General features: G+C 39.8%; 1 protein-coding gene across 4 annotated transcripts in view; it reads right to left on the bottom strand.

The window, feature by feature from the left end:
- The window catches only part of LOC109879537 (beta-1 adrenergic receptor-like), a 29283-nt gene extending 12449 nt beyond the window's left edge, over window positions 1–16834 (bottom strand). For 2 of the 4 annotated variants that reach the window (XM_020471727.2, XM_020471737.2), the window contains exon 1: window positions 14928–16834. In XM_020471727.2, coding sequence (XP_020327316.1) covers window positions 14930–16282 — 1353 coding nt within the window. In that variant the 5' untranslated portion in view covers window positions 16283–16834 and the 3' untranslated portion in view covers window positions 14928–14929. Of the gene's footprint in view, window positions 1–1707; window positions 3084–14927 lie in introns of those variants that run through there. The other 2 variants (XM_020471752.2, XM_020471710.2) reach the window with 2 other exon arrangements.
- Window positions 16835–19048: the final 2214 nt, after the last annotated feature.

Raw genomic sequence — 19048 nt, 5'->3', positions numbered from 1 at the left:
TATACAGTGAGGGAAAAAAGTATTTGATCCCCTGCTGATTTTGTACATTTGCCAGCTGACAAAGAAATGATCAGTCTATAATTTGAATGGTAGGTTTATTTGAACAGTGAGAGACAGAATAACAACAACAAAAATCCAGAAAAACACATGTCAAAAATGTTATAAATTGATTTGCATTTTAATGAGGGAAATAAGTATTTGACCCCTCTGCAAAACATGACTTAGTACTTGGTGGCAAAACCCTTGTTGGCAATCACAGAGGTCAGACGTTTCTTGTAGTTGGCCAACAGGTTTGCATACATCTCAGGAGGGATTTTGTCCCACTTTGCAGATCTTCTCCAAGTCATTAAGGTTTCGAGGCTGACGTTTGGCAACTCAAACCTTCAGCTCCCTCCACAGATTTTCTACGGGATTAAGGTCTGGAGACTGGCTAGGCCACTCCAGGAACTTAATGTGCTTCTTCTTGAGCCACTCATTTGTTGCCTTGGCCGTGTGTTTTGGGTCATTGTCATGCTGGAATACCCATCCACGACCCATTTTCAATGCCCTGGTTGAGAGAAGGAGGTTCTCACCCAAGATTTAACAGTACATGGCCCGTCCATCGTCCCTGTGATGCGGTGAAGATGTCCTGTCCCCTTAGCAGAAAAACGCCCCCAAAGCATAATGTTTCCACCTCCATGTTTGATGGTGGGGATGGTGTTCTTGGGGTCATAGGCAGCATTCCTCCTCCTCCAAACACGGCGAGTTGAGTTGATGCCAAAGAGTTCCATTTTGGTCTCATCTGACCACAACACTTTCACCCAGTTGTCCTCTGAATCATTCAGATGTTCATTGGCAAACTTCAGACGGGCATGTATATGTGCTTTCTTGAGCAGCGGGACCTTGTGGGCGCTCCAGGATTTCAGTCCTTCACGGTATAGTGTGTTACCAATTGTTTTCTTGGTGACCATGGTCCCTGCTGCCTTGATATCATTGACAAGATCCTCCCGTGTAGTTCTGGGCTGATTCCTCACCGTTCCCATGATCATTGCAACTCCACGAGGTGAGATCTTGCATGGAGCCCCAGGCCGAGGGAGATTGACAGTTATTTTGTGTTTCTTCCATTTGCGAATAATCGCACCAACTGTTGTCACCTTCTCACCAAGCTGCTTGGCGATGGTCTTGTAGCCCATTCCAGCCTTGTGTAGGGCTACAATCTTGTCCCTGACATCCTTGGAGAGCTCTTTGGTCTTGGCCATGGTGGAGAGTTTGGAATCTGATTGATTGATTGCTTCTGTGGACAGGTGTCTTTTATACAGGTAACACTCCCTTTAAGAGTGTGCTCCTAATCTCAGCTCGTTACCTGTATAAAAGACACCTGGGAGCCAGAAATCTTTCTGATTGAGAGGGGGTCAAATACGTATTTCCCTCATTAAAATGTAAATCAATTTATAACATTTTTGACATGCATTTTTCTGAATTTTGTTGTTGTTATTCTGTCTCTCACTGTTCAAATAAACCTACCATTAACATTATAGACTGATAATTTCTTTGTCAGTGGGCAAACGTACAAAATCAGCATGGAATCAAATACTTTTTTCCCTCACTGTACTAAGCACAATTTACTGTAATCGTTATAAAAAAGAGCAATTCAGAACCATCAGAAATTGGTTCTTGTAAGCAATGGTGAAATATTGACTATACCTCCAAAAATACATGACAAATAAATTACATTTCAAAGTTTTATTTGATTTACACTGACCCCCTAAAATAATACAATTGGTTTTGTTTTTCCTGCCTTGGGGAAGATGAAAACATTTTTACATTGATATGACATAACTTTTTGGGAAATGTATATATATATTTTAAATAATGGAATTGGAAATCATAACATTGAGATCCAACCCTGAAATCGATCCAATTGTCTTATGTGATTGTGTCACTTGTGATTTAAATTGGCTTTGCAATATCAGACTTGTTGTTTATCCCATCTTCCCATGAAATCCCAAGCACATGTTCTTTACTATTAAAGCATCTAGACAAGAAGGCCAACTAACTGTCTCATCAGGAGATGATGTGTTTGTTTGACTTGGCAAATGCACATTGGGAGAGATGACTCTAACATGGTGGAAGGAGGTTGAAATGTGTAACACACATTACAACATTATGTGATTTGGGTTCACTTCAGACTGGGGAACAATAACAGTTTGTTTTACTGCTTATTTGATTTTGAGCTTTTGAATGTGTCTATCCTGATTGATTAATGTCCTTCCTATTCCCATCAATCACTTCATGGTAGTGTGTACTCTAAGGTTTCTCTTTCCCACAAACATACTCCCTGCTCAACTAATAATGTTTTCAAAATGCCAGAGATTCGGATCCTATCAACTGTACAGTACATGTCTACACAGGAAAATATAAACAATGCCCACCATTGCTTTGTTGGAGAAATCTAGAGAAGTACCCTCATCCCTTATACAGCAAGTATTGTACTTTCACGTGGACTTCTGAGGGAAAGAATTGCCTGTGCAGTTTGGAGCTTTCGCTCCATCCCAAAGTCTCATGCAGAGACATCCATCATTTGAGTAAAGTGTATTTTCTTTCACAGTACCTGTCAACAGGGTAAAGTGTACTTTGTGGTCAGAAAGTGAGGTATGGCCCTTGGGAGGTTTAGGGCCAAAGGGATTATTTTGTAAAAATATGTTGATTCCAATGATTGATGGCATTAAAATATTTCAATCAAGTTGTTTGCAGTTTCTTAAGAACCACCTGGAGCACATATGGTTCCTTAAAATTAAGAACCTTCGAACGCGTAGATCTTTCTCTCCGGTCATTACTATCAATGGTACAGTAAGTATGAAAGAAACAATCGATGAGATAAAGTTGATTTAAGTTACTTGCCAATTTCTTTAAACATTACTCAGCTGTAGACAGTGAAGTAAAACTTTGGCTTACCATTTGGATTTGTCCCATAGTGAACTGCTTACTCAACTCCCACCATTTTCTTCTTGATGCTTTAGATGTAGGATTTGATCAGATACTCACATTACCATGCTCCTCTTATCCTGTTCCTCGTTTTATGTTCTCCGAGGTTTGATCCCATCCTAATCCAACAAAAGACTCCTAATCGATATTGTGCAGGTCTCAGTTATTGTCAGTGCTCACATATAAAAAGGGTCATGCTTGGTCTGTCATGGTCGTCTGCACATATAAAGAGCTCTTTTGCAATGGCCTCTCTGAGAACGACATTAACATTTGGCAATTGTTCTTTGTATGGAATCCTGACCATACTTTTGATATACAATACGTGTCACTCGCTGTAATCTAAAAAAGTGACCATTGTGTTAAAGATTGTACAATGTGATTTATTTGAGACAGAATGGAAAAGCTTAGCCTTAGCACATTCATCTGTCAGCAGATCAATTTCCTGTTTCACTGGTTATTTTTTGTGACTATCCTGCATGCCTGTAGTATAACTGGAATGTATGTGTAGTGTATTTCATGCAGCATTGATCCTGTCATGAGACAAATCAATTAATATATGAACTGTTATGACTAGCCTTTCTAAACATTGACTGTACTTACAATGGCATTTTACAGTTGATAATGCTGTTTAACTGACAAATGATCTAAAACAGAGTACAATGTATTTGTTTATTCATATCAATACAGCGCTGCATTCCAGTCTACAGGAGCAGGGATGTAGATTTCACACTTAGCTGTGTGGCATTACACACTCAGCATGCAGTTCTATTAAAGGACTCAGGCATCACCAATGTCTGTTAAAAATAGTTCTGGTGGCACCTAAAGTGTGTATAAATGTTTTACTCAGTCATTTGGAGCAATAAGCCAATTTTGGCAGGTGCTCTGAGTCACTCAGTATATTAGGCAGGCCTGCAGATGGACATATTTCCACCGCCTCTACGCTTGGTGGATTCTATCCAAAAGCTATTTCTTGCCTGATATAGTTGCCATGCCAAACAAATGGAAGCTGAAAGTTCAGAGGGGGAAAAGTGTAATGTGTCTGAGCAATTCAATTTGCTTTGAACATAAGCATTTGAGAGTTGAGTTCACACTGCCACAACATGTTGGCCTTCATTGCTGGTTGGGATGCCTCGTGAGTGCTATTTCACAAAAGCAATTACTGAACTGAATATAGGTGCTGCACAGAAACCTCTTAACCTAGGATTTCTGTGGATTTCATGTGATATCCATGCGATGTGAGTTCTAGGAATCTTTCATCTGCTGTATTTTGGGAGGGAGATTTGATAACCATGCCTGACACACTACATGTTTTTTTGAGGGACGTGGTGTTTGGATCATGCCTCAGTCTCAGTTGCTTGGTAGCATATAGAAAGAGAGTTTACTCCATCAGCCATCAGATGGACATTACTGTTCCAGACACAGCCCACAAAGAATTTCCACAGAAAGCTGCAATAGGTTCCCTTTTTAAAGCCCTGGTATGACTCTGTCAGATGGCAATTTAAGCCATAACCTTTTAGTGCCTGGGCAAACACAAAAGTCAGTGCCACTTAGCTAATGATTGCAAAGCCATTATAAAACCAACCTCTCTTCTAACATTGAGGCTCTGAATTTTTTATGCTTAATTAGTATGATAATCAAACATGACATTTTTTGTGATAACGGCGTCTTTCTATTATACAGTCTTGCTCCTTTTGTCCCATGGCTGAACTGAACTATTCTATCTCAGTTTGGCTCCAGTGTTAACAAAACAGCTATGCACTCTTTGCTGAATGGTTGAATTGAAGTTAACAATGAAATGGTGCTCCAGAAATCAAACTTGCAATATTGATTGTGTTGGCCTTGTATAATCAAACAATACAACAATACATTATTTATTTATTTTTTAAATTTTACCCCCCTTTTTCTCCCCAATGTCGTGGTATCCAATTGTTTAGTAGCTACTATCTTGTCTCATCGCTACAACTCCCGTACGGGCTCGGGAGAGACGAAGGTTGAAAGTCATGCATCCTCCGATACACAACCCAACCAAGCCGCACTTCTTCTTAACACAGCGAGCTTCGAACCCGGAAGCCAGCCGCCAGAAACACCGTGCACCTGGCAACCTTGGTTAGCGCGCACTGCGCCCAGCCCGCCACATGAGTCGCTGGTGCTCGATGAGACCGGCCAATCCCTCCGATGCTGTGCCAATCGTGCGTCGCCCCACGGACCTCCCCATTCCGGCCGGTTACGACAGAGCCTTGGCGTGAATCCAGAGTCTCTGGTGGCCCTTAACCACTGCACCACCCGAGAGGCCGTATCTTTATTTTTTTCAGGCCTAAGCCTTTTCTCAAATATAAATAAAATATGTTGGGAGAAGATGAATCATTATCATCTGAAAACAAATACCCCACTGCCGTGCTTAAAGATAAGATTGACACATAGGAATGTGTGTTCTATCACTAAGTGTTTTCCTTTCTCATTACAGTCTTATCACCTTCCCCCTGACCCATACCGAGCATGTCCTATTCCGTAAATGTCCTATTCCTATACTACGTGTCCTATTCCTATACTACATGTCCTATTCATATACTACATGTACTATTCATACACTACATGTCCTATTCCGTACATGTCCTATTCCTATACTACATGTCCTATTCCTATACTACATGTCCTATTCCTATACTATGTGTCCAATTCCTATACTACGTGTCCTATTCATATACTACATGTACTATTCATACACTACATGTCCTATTCCGTACATGTCCTATTCCTATACTACATGTCCTATTCCGTACATGTCCTATTCATATACTACATGTACTATTCATACACTACATGTCCTATTCCGTACATGTCCTATTCCTATCCTACATGTCCTATTCCGTACATGTCCTATTCATATACTACATGTACTATTCATACACTACATGTCCTATTCCGTACATGTCCTATTCCTATACTACATGTCCTATTCCGTACATGTCCTATTCCTATACTACATGTCCTATTCCTATACTACGTGTCCAATTCCTATACTATATGTCCTATTCTGTACATGTCATATTCCTATATTACATGTCATATTCCTATACTACATGTACTATTCCTATACTACATGTCATATTCCTATACTACATGTACTATTCATACACTACATGTCCTATTCCGTACATGTCTTATTCGTATATCTTACATGTCCTATTCCTATACTACATGTCCTATTCCTATTCTACATGTCCTATTCCATACATGTTCTATTAATATACTACATTTCCTATTCATACAGTAAATGGAATTCATGAAATGGGGTAAGCCTAACGGAAAATGTAGAAAACATCCACCCAGACAACATGGTTGCATACGTGACAGAAACTCAAAGTAAGCCACTGTGCCTACTTATATGGGCAGCCGATTGCGTGCCTAGAGGTCTGTCACGTAAATAAAACATCTGTTGATGACAGCTAACCTACACAACGCTGCACTGCTATCTGTTGCTCTGTGTTGGGTGATTATCTTTCTCTACCCCGTGCTCAGCACTATCAGTATCACATTTGAGAGAACAAATAATTACAATGAATTGCCCATGTGGCATCGACTTTGTCAAGAACAATGTATAAGCAGTCATTTGTACAAAGCTCAGACTATTCCCTATTTAGGGCTGTTTGTCATGCACTTTAATAAGAATAGTTATTAATTGTTAGTATTGTCCCACTGACGTTTCAAAGACTTCTCAACCATTATGAGACAGTGAAGTACCCCTCATGTGCATTTTATCAGTAGGCCTATGGTCTCATGAGTCTTCTCAAGTACCCCCTGTGGCCCCTGTGGATAGGACAGATACCCTCAGGGGTTCTAGTACCCCGGTTGGGAATCACTGTCCTAGCCTAACCACAGATCCCTGATTCATGCCGTGTCTTAGCCTAGCCGCCCTGCCTGTCGAGGTAATATGGTGCACACGCTTTATCATCCACATTCAATATACTGTCAAAGCCACAGCCCAGTTTGTCTGAGACACATTGATCTTCCTGACATTATCAAATCTATCTCAAAGCATTGCAGTGCCGGTGTGAGTAGTATTACACTGAGCTATAGCCTTCTTTCTCAGGCTGAACTGGACAGGCTCTGCTACTTTTAAGGAATACTTTATATGCTCTTAAAATGTCTCCCATGTTCCTGCCCAATTGATTGGCTCTATCTGTAAAAGACCTCAGAGATGGCAGCATAAAAAAAGCATCTGCTAAATAACATGTATCTAGAAACAAATGTGACGATACAAATGAACTGTTTGGATAAATAAATTTGTAATTTCATGTCACCAGCCTATACATATTAGTAGACAATCGTCAGCTCTGTAGCTTTTGAAGTAATCTTTAGATCCAATAGTGCTTGTGTGAGAAGAAAGTGCATTCATAACGAGTCCTAACTGCCCCCAAACCCCCGCTGGAGATCAGTAAAGATAACATAGCCCACTACCCTTCAACTGATGCAGACAGCCGTGAGTGCCCGCACTTGCTATGTGTTATACCTGCCTCTCACTCTCCCTGCCTCTCACTCTCTCTGTGTTTGTGCTTTTATTTTCAGATTGGGGACAGGTGGAGCTGATTGGGTCGTTAAGGTGACAAGTTGCACCTGGGTTTGGGATCAACTAGGAGATAAAAGTTCCTGGTGCCCAGTCTTGGCTCTCTCTCTCCACAAGCACCATTTTGTTTTGTGATCTGGTTGATTATGTTTTTGGATTAGGTGCACCCTTCAAGATTACACACATTTTACCTTCATCCATGCATCTCCATTACATCCCTCACATGCCTACTTTCACACTTCACAGGTTAGTTTTCCTTTGTAGTTTTATACTTTGTTATTTAGTAAATATTTGTTGTTATTCAATTGCCAATGTGTGGACTCCCTTGCTTGTCACCATCTAAGAGCCAGGTTGTGACATATGGTTGAAGTTGTTAGAGGGAATTGGTAGTCATTAAAAAGGAAACCTGATCCCAGCATGGAGTGACTCTGCAAATTGGATTGGTTTGGTAAGACATGTTTAGCAGTCCAACTGTAACCAAACCGTGTGCTCCCTTCACCTATTTGTCTTGTAAATAGCGTCTCCCAGTGAGTGGAAGTCTTGTGGCCCAGTGATAAAGCTTTATCAGCTGCGGGTGGTGTTGGACAGGCTGCAGAGGGGCCCCAGCAGAGGCATAAAAACCACTAAACTATTGGGAAACTTCTCTATACAGGCTAAACATTGATCAGCTCATGTTGCTCTGCATGAGACATTCACACTTTAATTTGGTAAGGTTTGGACATACTTTACTGTTGTGTATTTTTATAATGCAGTCCTTTTTCATCAAAGATGTTATATTCATGTTTTCTTGGCTGTATTAACCTTCAGGTTCTAAACTGATAATCAACTGGTAGTTAAGGTCCCACAACACAGTAAGATCTGGTGTTAAAGAGCATGGTAGCGTACAGCTACATATACAAATCAAATCAAACTTTATTTGTCACATGTGCCGAATACAAGTGTAGACCTTATCATGAAATGCTTACTTACAAGCTCTTAACCAACAGTGCAGTTCAAGATGAAAATATTTACCAAATAAAGTAAAGAATAATCAAAAGTAACACAAAATAACAAGGCTATATACAGGTGGTACCGGTACACAGTCAGTGTGCGGGGGTACAGGTTAGTTGAGGTCATTTGTACATGTAGGTAGTGGTGAAGTGACATAGATAATAATTAGCGAGTAGCAGCAGTGTCAATGTAAATAGTCCGGTGGCCATTTGATGAATTGTTCAGCAGTCTTATGGCTTGGGGGTAGAAGCTGTTAAGGGACCTTTTGGTCCTACACTTGCCATGTGGTAGGCGAGTAAACAGTCTGTGACTTGGGTGACTGGAGTCTCTGACAATTTTATGGGCTTTCCTCTGACACCGCCTATTATGGTATGCGAATTGGAGTGGGTCTAGGGTATCCGGGAGGATGCTGTTGATGTGAGCCATGACCAGCCTTTCAAAGCACTTATTTGAAAAAAAAAATGTACCTTTATTTTACTAGGCAAGTCAGTTAAGAACAAATTCTTATTTACAATGACGGCCTAGGAACAGTGGGTTAACTGCCTGTTCAGGGGCAGAACGACAGATTTGTACCTTGTCAGCTCGGGGGTTTGAACTTGCAACCTTCCGGTTACTAGTCCAACGCTCTAACCACTAGGCTACCCTGCCGCCCCACTTCATGGCTACTGACATGCTACGGGGCGGTAATCATTTAGGCAGGTTACCTTCGCTTACTTGGGCACAGGGACTATGGTGGTCTGCTTGAAACATGTAGGTATTACAGACTTGGTCAGGGAGAGGTTGAAAATGATAGTGAAGACACTTGCCAGTTGGTCCGCGCATGCTTTCAGTACACGTCCTGGTAATCCATCTGGCCCCGCGGCTTTGTGAATGTTGACCTGTTTAAAGGTCTTGCTCACATCGGCTACTGAGAGCGTTATCACACAGTCATCCAGAACAGCTGATGCTCTTGTGCATGCTTCAGTGTTGCTTGCCTCGAAACAAGCATAAAAGGCATTTAGCTCGTCTGGTAGGCTCGTGTCACTAGGCAGCTCACGTCTGGGTTTCCGTTTGTAGTCCATAATAGTTTTCGAGCCCTGCCACATCCGACGAGTATCAGAGCCGGTGTAGTAGGATTCAATGTTAATCCTGTATTGATTTAGCTTGTTTGATGGTTCGTCTGAGGGCATAGTGGGATTTCTTATAAGTGTCCGGATTAGTGTCCCTCTCCTTGAAAGAGGCAGCTCTGGCCTTTAGCTCGATGCGGATGTTGGCTGAAATACATGGCTTCTGGTTGGGATATGTACGGTCACTGTGGGGACTACGTCGTCGGTGCAATTATTGATGAAGCCGATGTCTGAGGTGGTATACTCTTCAATGCCATTGGATAAACACGGCTACATATACAGTTACATATACAGCTACATATACAGATACATACAGTATACAGTTACATATACAGCTACATATACAGTTACATACAGTATACAGTTACATATACAGCTACATATACAGTTACATACAGTATACAGTTACATATACAGCTACATATACAGATACATACAGTATACAGTTACACATACAGCTACATATACAGTTACATACAGTATACAGTTACACATACAGCTACATATACAGATACATACAGTATACAGTTACATATACAGCTACATATACAGCTACATATACAACTACATATACAGCTACACATACAGCTACATATACAGCTACATATACAACTACATATACAGCTACATATACAGCTACATATACAGCTACATATACAGCTACATATACAGCTACATATACAGCTACATATACAGCTACATATACAGCTACATATACAACTACATATACAGCTACATATACAACTACATATACAACTACATATACAGCTACATATACAGCTACATATACAGCTACATATACAGCTACATATACAGCTACATATACAGCTACATATACAACTACATATACAGCTACATATACAACTACATATACAACTACATGTACAGCTACATATACAACTACATGTACAGCTACATATACAGATACATACAGTATACAGTTACACATACAGCTACATATACAGTTACATACAGTATACAGTTACACATACAGCTACATATACAGATACATACAGTATACAGTTACATATACAGCTACATATACAGCTACATATACAACTACATATACAGCTACACATACAGCTACATATACAGCTACATATACAACTACATATACAGCTACATATACAGCTACATATACAGCTACATATACAGCTACATATACAGCTACATATACAGCTACATATACAGCTACATATACAACTACATATACAACTACATATACAACTACATATACAGCTACATATACAACTACATATACAGCTACATATACAACTACATATACAGCTACATATACAACTACATATACAGCTACATATACAGCTACATATACAGCTACATATACAACTACATATACAACTACATATACAACTACATATACAGCTACATATACAGCTACATATACAGCTACATATACAGCTACATATACAGCTACATATACAGCTACATATACAGCTACATATACAACTACATATACAACTACATATACAACTACATATACAACTACATATACAGCTACATATACAACTACATATACAGCTACATATACAACTACATATACAGCTACATATACAGCTACATATACAGCTACATATACAACTACATATACAACTACATATACAGCTACATATACAGCTACATATACAGCTACATATACAACTACATATACAACTACATATACAGCTACATATACAACTACATATACAACTACATATACAACTACATATACAGCTACATATACAGCTACATATACAGCTACATATACAGCTACATATACAACTACATATACAGCTACATATACAGCTACATATACAACTACATATACAACTACATATACAGCTACATGTACAGCTACATATACAACTACATATACAGCTACATATACGACTACATATACAGCTACATATACAACTACATATACAACTACATATACAGCTACATGTACAGCTACATATACAACTACATATACAGCTACATATACAACTACAGAAGCACAAAATTACTGATGTGGATTTGATATTTGTTTCTTCGAGAAAAACCGTGGACATCTGATAGTAATTTGTGTAAGGTTGACATGAGCTGGATTCAAAGATGGATTACAGGTAACATAATATGGTACCAGCAACTAGTTAATCTACCGTGTTTAAACAAACTACTTTGATATTTATGGATCAAGATAATGGAAATACGCATATTACATTTCACATTATGTTCCAATGTTATATTCCCACATCAGCTTATCTTTGAATATGTAAGCATTGAGTGTATTTATTTATTGTACATGGTTCTACCAAATCTATTTTAGTCGGACACAGCACCTTGATCTATTCAGAACATATCCAAATATGGATTCTCCCTGATATTCAACATGCATGCCCAGTGAGCTCTATGAAACATGTGAGGGAAAGATTCAAGAGATTGTTTGATTACCAAAAACATTTCCCGTTTCCCAAAGGTATACCGCTAAAACTACAGATACGATCCTAAACATGCCCTCTGGATTGCAGCAGTTCAACACCCCCCCTGATGTGATTGTATTCTTCCATTTTTATTTTCATTCTTAAATAGAGATGTATTGAATGATTGACAGTACACACACACACACACACACACACACACACACACACACACACACACACACACACACACACACACACACACACACAAACACAAACACAAAACTTGTAAACACTTGTAAAATGCTTATTTAACTTATGGTAGTGTATTGCAACAATATTACAGGAAAATATCAGATATCAATAGGCCTACATTGAAAAGACAATTAGGACTAAACTGAAAATGTATAGCATCTACATAATTTATATTCCTGTACTTTGGTTGATTTCATTTCATTGCCCATACTATTTGGTCTGTCTTTATTTTACAAGCAAAACTTTTCAGTTCAGAGCTTGTGTTGGTTTACAGTATGCTTGCATTTTTTTTGTCATAAAACTGTCATCTTTAAATCACTTTTAAAGTGGTTTTCTCTTTAATACTTAACTGAAATAATATTATGTCACTCAACTTTTTTTTCTCATTTTGATATGGGAGGGTTGAGAATTAGTCGCCTTGCATGACAACAAAAAGCTTGTCTTTCACAGTTTTGTGATTTCTAAACATTAAAAAGGTTCCTCTGACAGTATTTGATGGTATTAAGAGAGAAATAGGGATATTTGAAGTTCAGAGTGTCCTACTTAACAAAAGATCTGTTGTGACTTCTCAGATCATTCTTCACAGCTGTAGACCGCTAAAGATAAGAGGAGCCCTAAAGTTTAAGAAAACAATTTAATGCTCACATGTCAGACCACTGATGCAATATTTTTCTTCTACTACCACAGACATTACACATTCACAGATTCCCAAACATACTGCCTGTCTTAACTGTGCCTGAGCTGTCCTGTGGGCAACTTTCATCAGAGCTAAAATGTGCACAAGCATTTCATTTTGACCACACTGAGCACCTTACATGACGTAAGCACATGTAGACATGGACCATAGTGTCTTCTCAAGATTATCATTATCAAATCTAATCGTGCAAATGCTGAAACGTGAAAATGTGAGTTGGGTCGTTCCACAAAATGAGGGACTTTTGCATCCCTTTGATCTTTTAAGCAGACATTGTGCACCAATATTGAATTTTATATTCACTAAAGTTCCCTTTAAAGTCCCAGTAGAGTCAAAAACTAGATTTGTTATATTTCCACACTGAGGTTGGAATTTAGTGTGAGGGCTGTTTGAAGACTGGCGCTCAGTAATGTGTTGAATTGGATTTGCACCAAACATAACACTTTGTATTCAGGACAAAACAGTAATTGCTTTGCCACATTTTTTTGCAGTGTTACTTTAGTGCCTTATTGCAAACAGGTTGCATGTTTTGGAATATTTGTATTCTATACAGGCTTCCTTCTTTTCACCAATAGTGGAAAAAGTACTCAATTGTCATACTTGAGTAAAAGTATAGATACCTTAATAGAAAGTTGCTCAAGTAAAAGTGAATGTTACCGAGTAAAATAATATTTGAGTAAAAGTCTAAAAGTATTTGGTTCTAAGTATATTTTAGTATTAACAGTAAAATGTGTACATCTTTTCAAATTCCTTATATTAAGCAAAGCAGACGGCACCATTTAATTGTTTTTAAAATATACGGATAGCCAGGGGCACACTCCATCACTCAGACATAATTAACAAACGATGCATTTGTGTTTGGTGAGTGCGTCAGATCAGAGGCAGTAGGGATGACCACTTATTCTTTTGATAAGTGTGTGAATTGGACCATTTTCCTGTCCTGCTAATCATTTAAAATGTAACGAGTACTTTTGGGTGTCAAGGAAAATGTAGGGAGTAAAAAGTACATCTTTTTTTAGAAATGTAGGGAAGTAAAAGTAAAAGTTGTCAAAAATATAAATAGTAAAGTAAAATACAAAACCCCCCCAAAACTACTTAAATTGTACTAAGTATTTCTACTTAAGTACTTTACGCCCCTGCTTTTCACTCAGTCAATTAAGTTAATATTGTGGATTAACTACAGTGTTGTTGATCCATCCTCAGTTTTCTCCTGTCACAGCCATTAAACTCTGTAACTGTTTTAAAGTCACCGTTGGCCTCATGGTGAAGTTCCTGAGCAGTTTCCTTCAGAGTGTAATGAATAACTTCACCAGGCTCAAAGGGATATTCAATGTCCTATTTTCTTAGTTTTTATCCATCTACCAATACTGTAAGTGCCCTTCTTCGCGAGGCATTGGAACACGTGCCTGGTCTTTGTGGTTGAATATGTGTTTGAAATTCACTGTTCGATTAAGGGACCTTACAGTATGTGTGTGGTAAAGAGATGAGGTAGTCATTCAAAAATCATGTTAAACACTATTATTGCACACAGAGTGAGTTCATGCAACTTATTATGTGCTACTTGTTAAGCAAATGTTTACTCCTGAACTTATTTAGGCTTGCCGTAACAAGGGGTTTAATACTTATTGACATTTAAGCTTTTCATTTGTATTAATTTGTAAACATTTCTAAATGTCATTCCTCTTTGACATTATGGGGTATTGTGTGTAGTAATAGTGATAAAAAAAACTACATTTAATCTATTTTAAATTCAGGCTGTAACACAAGAACATTTGGAACAAGTCAAAGGGTGTGAATACTTTCTGAAGGCTCTGTATCTCAAAAGCCACTGAATTGGTGGAAAGACACAGTTATCTGTGCAATTCTTTTTTTTTAAATGCATTGTTTATAGTATTTTACTGCATGGAATGACAAAATGTAGTGAGCAAAATTTGAAATCATAACAAGAAGAAACTTACAATTAATTTTCTGGTTCTGAGAAGTCACTGAACTGTGTGATGCCGTTGGAGTGTGGGGGTCCTGGGGAAGGTTCCAAACTCTTATAGCTGCTCTGACTGCTGGCCATGCTCTCATCACCCTCAGGCGTGGCAGCAGCAGGGGGCTTCTGAAAAGAGGCCGCCCCTGCCTCAGCCGAACCCAGGAAGCAGGGGCATCGTGTCCGCAGCTCCTTGTAGAAGATGTTAAATCGTGGGGTGGAAAACCAGGGGCAGCCCAGTATGTTCTTGAAAGCAGTGCGGAACTCAGGGCTCCTGCAGTAGATGATGGGGTTGAGGCCAGAATTGATGTAGCCCAGCCAGTTGAGCAGGCGGAAGATCTCTCCAGGGGGCACATTCCTGTCAAACACGTTGATTATGTTAGCCACAAAGAAAGGCAGCCAGCAGAGGGTGAAGGTGCCCATGATAATGCCCAAGGTCTTGAGGGCCTTGTGCTCCTTGATAACCGTTAGCCGTGAAGGCCTTCGCCTGGAGCTCCTCTTGCGAGCTGAGCTGGTGCTGCTTCTGCTGCAGGAGCCTCCATAGCCCAAGGGCAGGATGTTGTTACTGTGGTGGCTCAGCTGTTGCGTCTGGGGGACTGGGCACTCACTCTGGAAGCGCAGACGGATCTTGTCTATGAGCTGTACCTGTCGTGTGGCTATAAGGAAGACTTTGGCATAGACAAATATCATTATGAGCAAAGGGATGTAGAATGACACTACAGAGGATATAATGGCAAAGGTCCGGTTGATCAAAAAGTCACAGCAGGCAGGGTCCTGATAGCACAGCAAGGCCTCCGGGTCATCCTCTGCTCGCCAATACTGGTTCATGATGGGCACAAAGGATATCAGAGCAGACACAATCCAAACCACACACACTATTAACCGGGCGCGCCACTTATTAAGCAGAACCTTGTGCCTGAGGGGCCTTGTAATAGCAATATAGCGGTCCACTGCAATCACGCAAAGAGTCTCAATGCTAGCCGTGACACAGAGCATGTCTACGGAGGTCCAGAGCTCACAAGAGGTGTCACTCAGCTGCCAGTTCCCTGTCAGCACTATGGTGGCCCCCAGAGGGACCACCAGAACCCCCATGATAAGGTCAGCACAGGCCAGGGACATGATGAAGATGTTAGTTATAGTCTGTAACTGGGATGTCCGTGCTATAGCGATGATGACCAGCAGGTTGCCCACCACGATGGTCATGATGATGATCACCAGCAGTAATAAACTCCAGGGTCCCGCTGCAGGATGGTAGGGTCCTGTATTGTTGAGGAAGGGGGTCACAGTGCTGTTGACCGCATAGAGCACTGTGCTACTCAAGTTGAAATCCATCTTCATAAGCAGAGAGATACACAAAGTGAAAATATATTTTTCATGTATTACAGGTAAAAAAATACATTTGGTACTAGCATTTTTAAAGTCAAACTCACAAGAACTTGGTCTCTCTATGTCACATCCTCTCGCTTCTATTCATTCAAAGCAAACGTAAAACAGCTTTCATGTATCACTGGCCAGTGTCCAGATCCTCCAAACACTACCAGTGGTTTATGGATGTCTGTCTCCAAAGACAAAAAAGGTTGGTGAGAAGTTCCTCTAATGTCGCTGACATTGTTGTCTTGCCAGTGCAATGCATCCAAAATGTACAAATTAAAATAAAAAATACTTTACAATCCTTTTTGCTTATTTTGCCTTAGTTTTATACATCCATGGAGAGGATAGTGAAACAAACAACCAATTCAAGAAGTAAAGAAAAACTTTTCAAAAAGAAGGCCAACCCTTATACCTGTGAAATAAATCCAATCATACATACTGTACTATTTGGCTGGAGCGCTTTTCGCTGTGTGTAATATGAGAGTGATGCCACACTGTCGAGAGCAAGTAGCTGTGACGCTGCTGCAAGAACCACAAAAGTCCACCAAGTAGCTGCCCCTCCCTCTTTGAGTGTTTCTCCCTCCCTATCTCTCCACCCTTCTCTCTCTCTCTCTCTGTGTGTGCACTGGCTTTAATCACACCCTAGCTGAGGGAGGAGCTGTGAAGCGTGCCTGCCTGTGTGTACTGAGACACTGCTAGTCAGGGAGCAATCTGCTCATACTGTACAGTCACTACCACATACTCAATCACCACTGGGCACACACCGGTTGAATCAACATTGTTTCCACGTCATTTCAATGAAATAACGTTGAACCAATGTGAAATAGATGTTGAATTGACGCCTGTGCCAAGTGTGTAGAATTTGAATTAAACCAATCACAGGTGATTCATGCCTGGAAAACACTCTAAGATACTCACTTTCAAAGCCTAGCAGGTAACTATTAGTTAGTAGACCAATTCTTGTATGGGGTAAGGTTTCCTTCAGTGTGATCAAGTGCTGCAGCTACTGGTGTTCCTTTTTAGTCTTGATAGAGCATTGCCGGAGGTTACGTGATTTTACTGTAGGTTAACCCATGACTTTGCTGACATCACCTGATAGTGCCCACGACTTGACAGGCTCGTTCGTTGCTGGCCCCATTAAGATAGACAGCTCCCTTTTATTCTGTGGCCTTTCAATTATGTAACCGATGAATCACTGTCACTTGCATGCTGCACAGACCTTTTTGAGTTGTTCTATATATTGTTACAGATGGTATTGGAATTGCCCAAAAAACGTACAAAAGTTCACATATTGTTTGTCACACTTTCAGTCCTTCCTCATTCGCTGGAAGATTCATACCATCAATTCTAATCCATGAGGAAAATTGATAGGTTTCTTGACTGGGCATGTGCTTCATTTATTTGTTGACACACTAACACAATTTGTGGTAACGTTTCTTGAACAAGTGTAGACCGCAAGTCAGGACACCCCCAGCTGAAAAGGAAACCAGTGCCCTCCTTCTGACTTAGTACACCAGCACTAAAAATAATAGATTGTTATCTTGACATGACTCACGCCAGCTAGTACATTGAGGAAGAACAATCAAGCGAATGCCTGGCATGCCATCCACCTCAGATAGCCGTGGGGGTGCTATGGGGTGTTGTCATCGTAGTTCCTTCTATGGACAGTTCACTAACAGATGTTTCAAAATGCCTTTTACTAACTCAGTGTGTATCTGTCACAATGATAATGTCATTTCTGTTTCTCTAATTCAATTGGGGGTGAGAACAGTACTGTGCCTTGCCTTTTTGTACTCCAAAACATAATAATGTTTACATAAATCCATTGCTAATTAGGAACTTATTTCTAGGAAATGAAAACCAGCTTCTGACTGTTATTTATCTTGGATAAACATTTTGATTTATGTTTGAATTAGTCAAACGTTCAGAGGAATACAAAACAGAACATGAAGGACTCCTCTGCTAAAATGGTCATTAATAATGATAAGAAACATGAACTATTTACCTATGACTTTCATAGATCACGATCTTCACTGACGCAGCAGCTTAGTTTAGGTACCTTGGTCAAGGACATGGCTGTAGGATCGATCCGTTGCTGATGCAGTAACTCCTTTACTGGCTGCAGGGATCATTTAAATAGAAGCTGTGTCAAACCAGAGATCAGATTGACTGGCATCTCTTCTTTTGGGATATTACATCCTTTATACCATTCCAGTATAACAGTACTGTATGTTTATTGATTTGCCTTTATTAACCATAGTTTAAGAAAAAAAAGGTGAATTAGAGTTGTACAGTGTATGGCTGTCTGCATCTGTACTCATTTGTTTATGGGGAATAAATGCTCTCTCTAAAGTGAATGTTCCATTAGGGTCATTCCACCAATTTGGTGCCTTTTGAGAAGAATGGCTTTTTGATTTGACCTAATTTCAACATTCTGTCATGAAGAGCACATGTTCAACTTCATAAAAAACATGTTTATATAGTAAGTGTTTATTAAGTGTCAAATAAAGTAACAGGATTGACCGTAATAGGGTTGACTATTTAAGTTTAAATCAGCCATAAATCCTCTTGTGACAGGGGGAATGGAAGCTTTTTGTGTGCAACAAGGAGTGGCAATTAAATTCAAGCTTCACAAAATTGTTTTTATTGTTTAAACATTTTTAGCCTGTCTCTGGGCAACAGGGTTAAGGTATTAGGCTCGACCTGCTCAGTTTTCCACCACAAAACACCAGA

This window comes from Oncorhynchus kisutch, linkage group LG3 (genome assembly GCF_002021735.2).
Source record: "Oncorhynchus kisutch isolate 150728-3 linkage group LG3, Okis_V2, whole genome shotgun sequence".
Taxonomy (NCBI): domain Eukaryota; kingdom Metazoa; phylum Chordata; class Actinopteri; order Salmoniformes; family Salmonidae; genus Oncorhynchus; species Oncorhynchus kisutch.
This window is presented reverse-complemented; position numbering and strand designations above follow the sequence as displayed.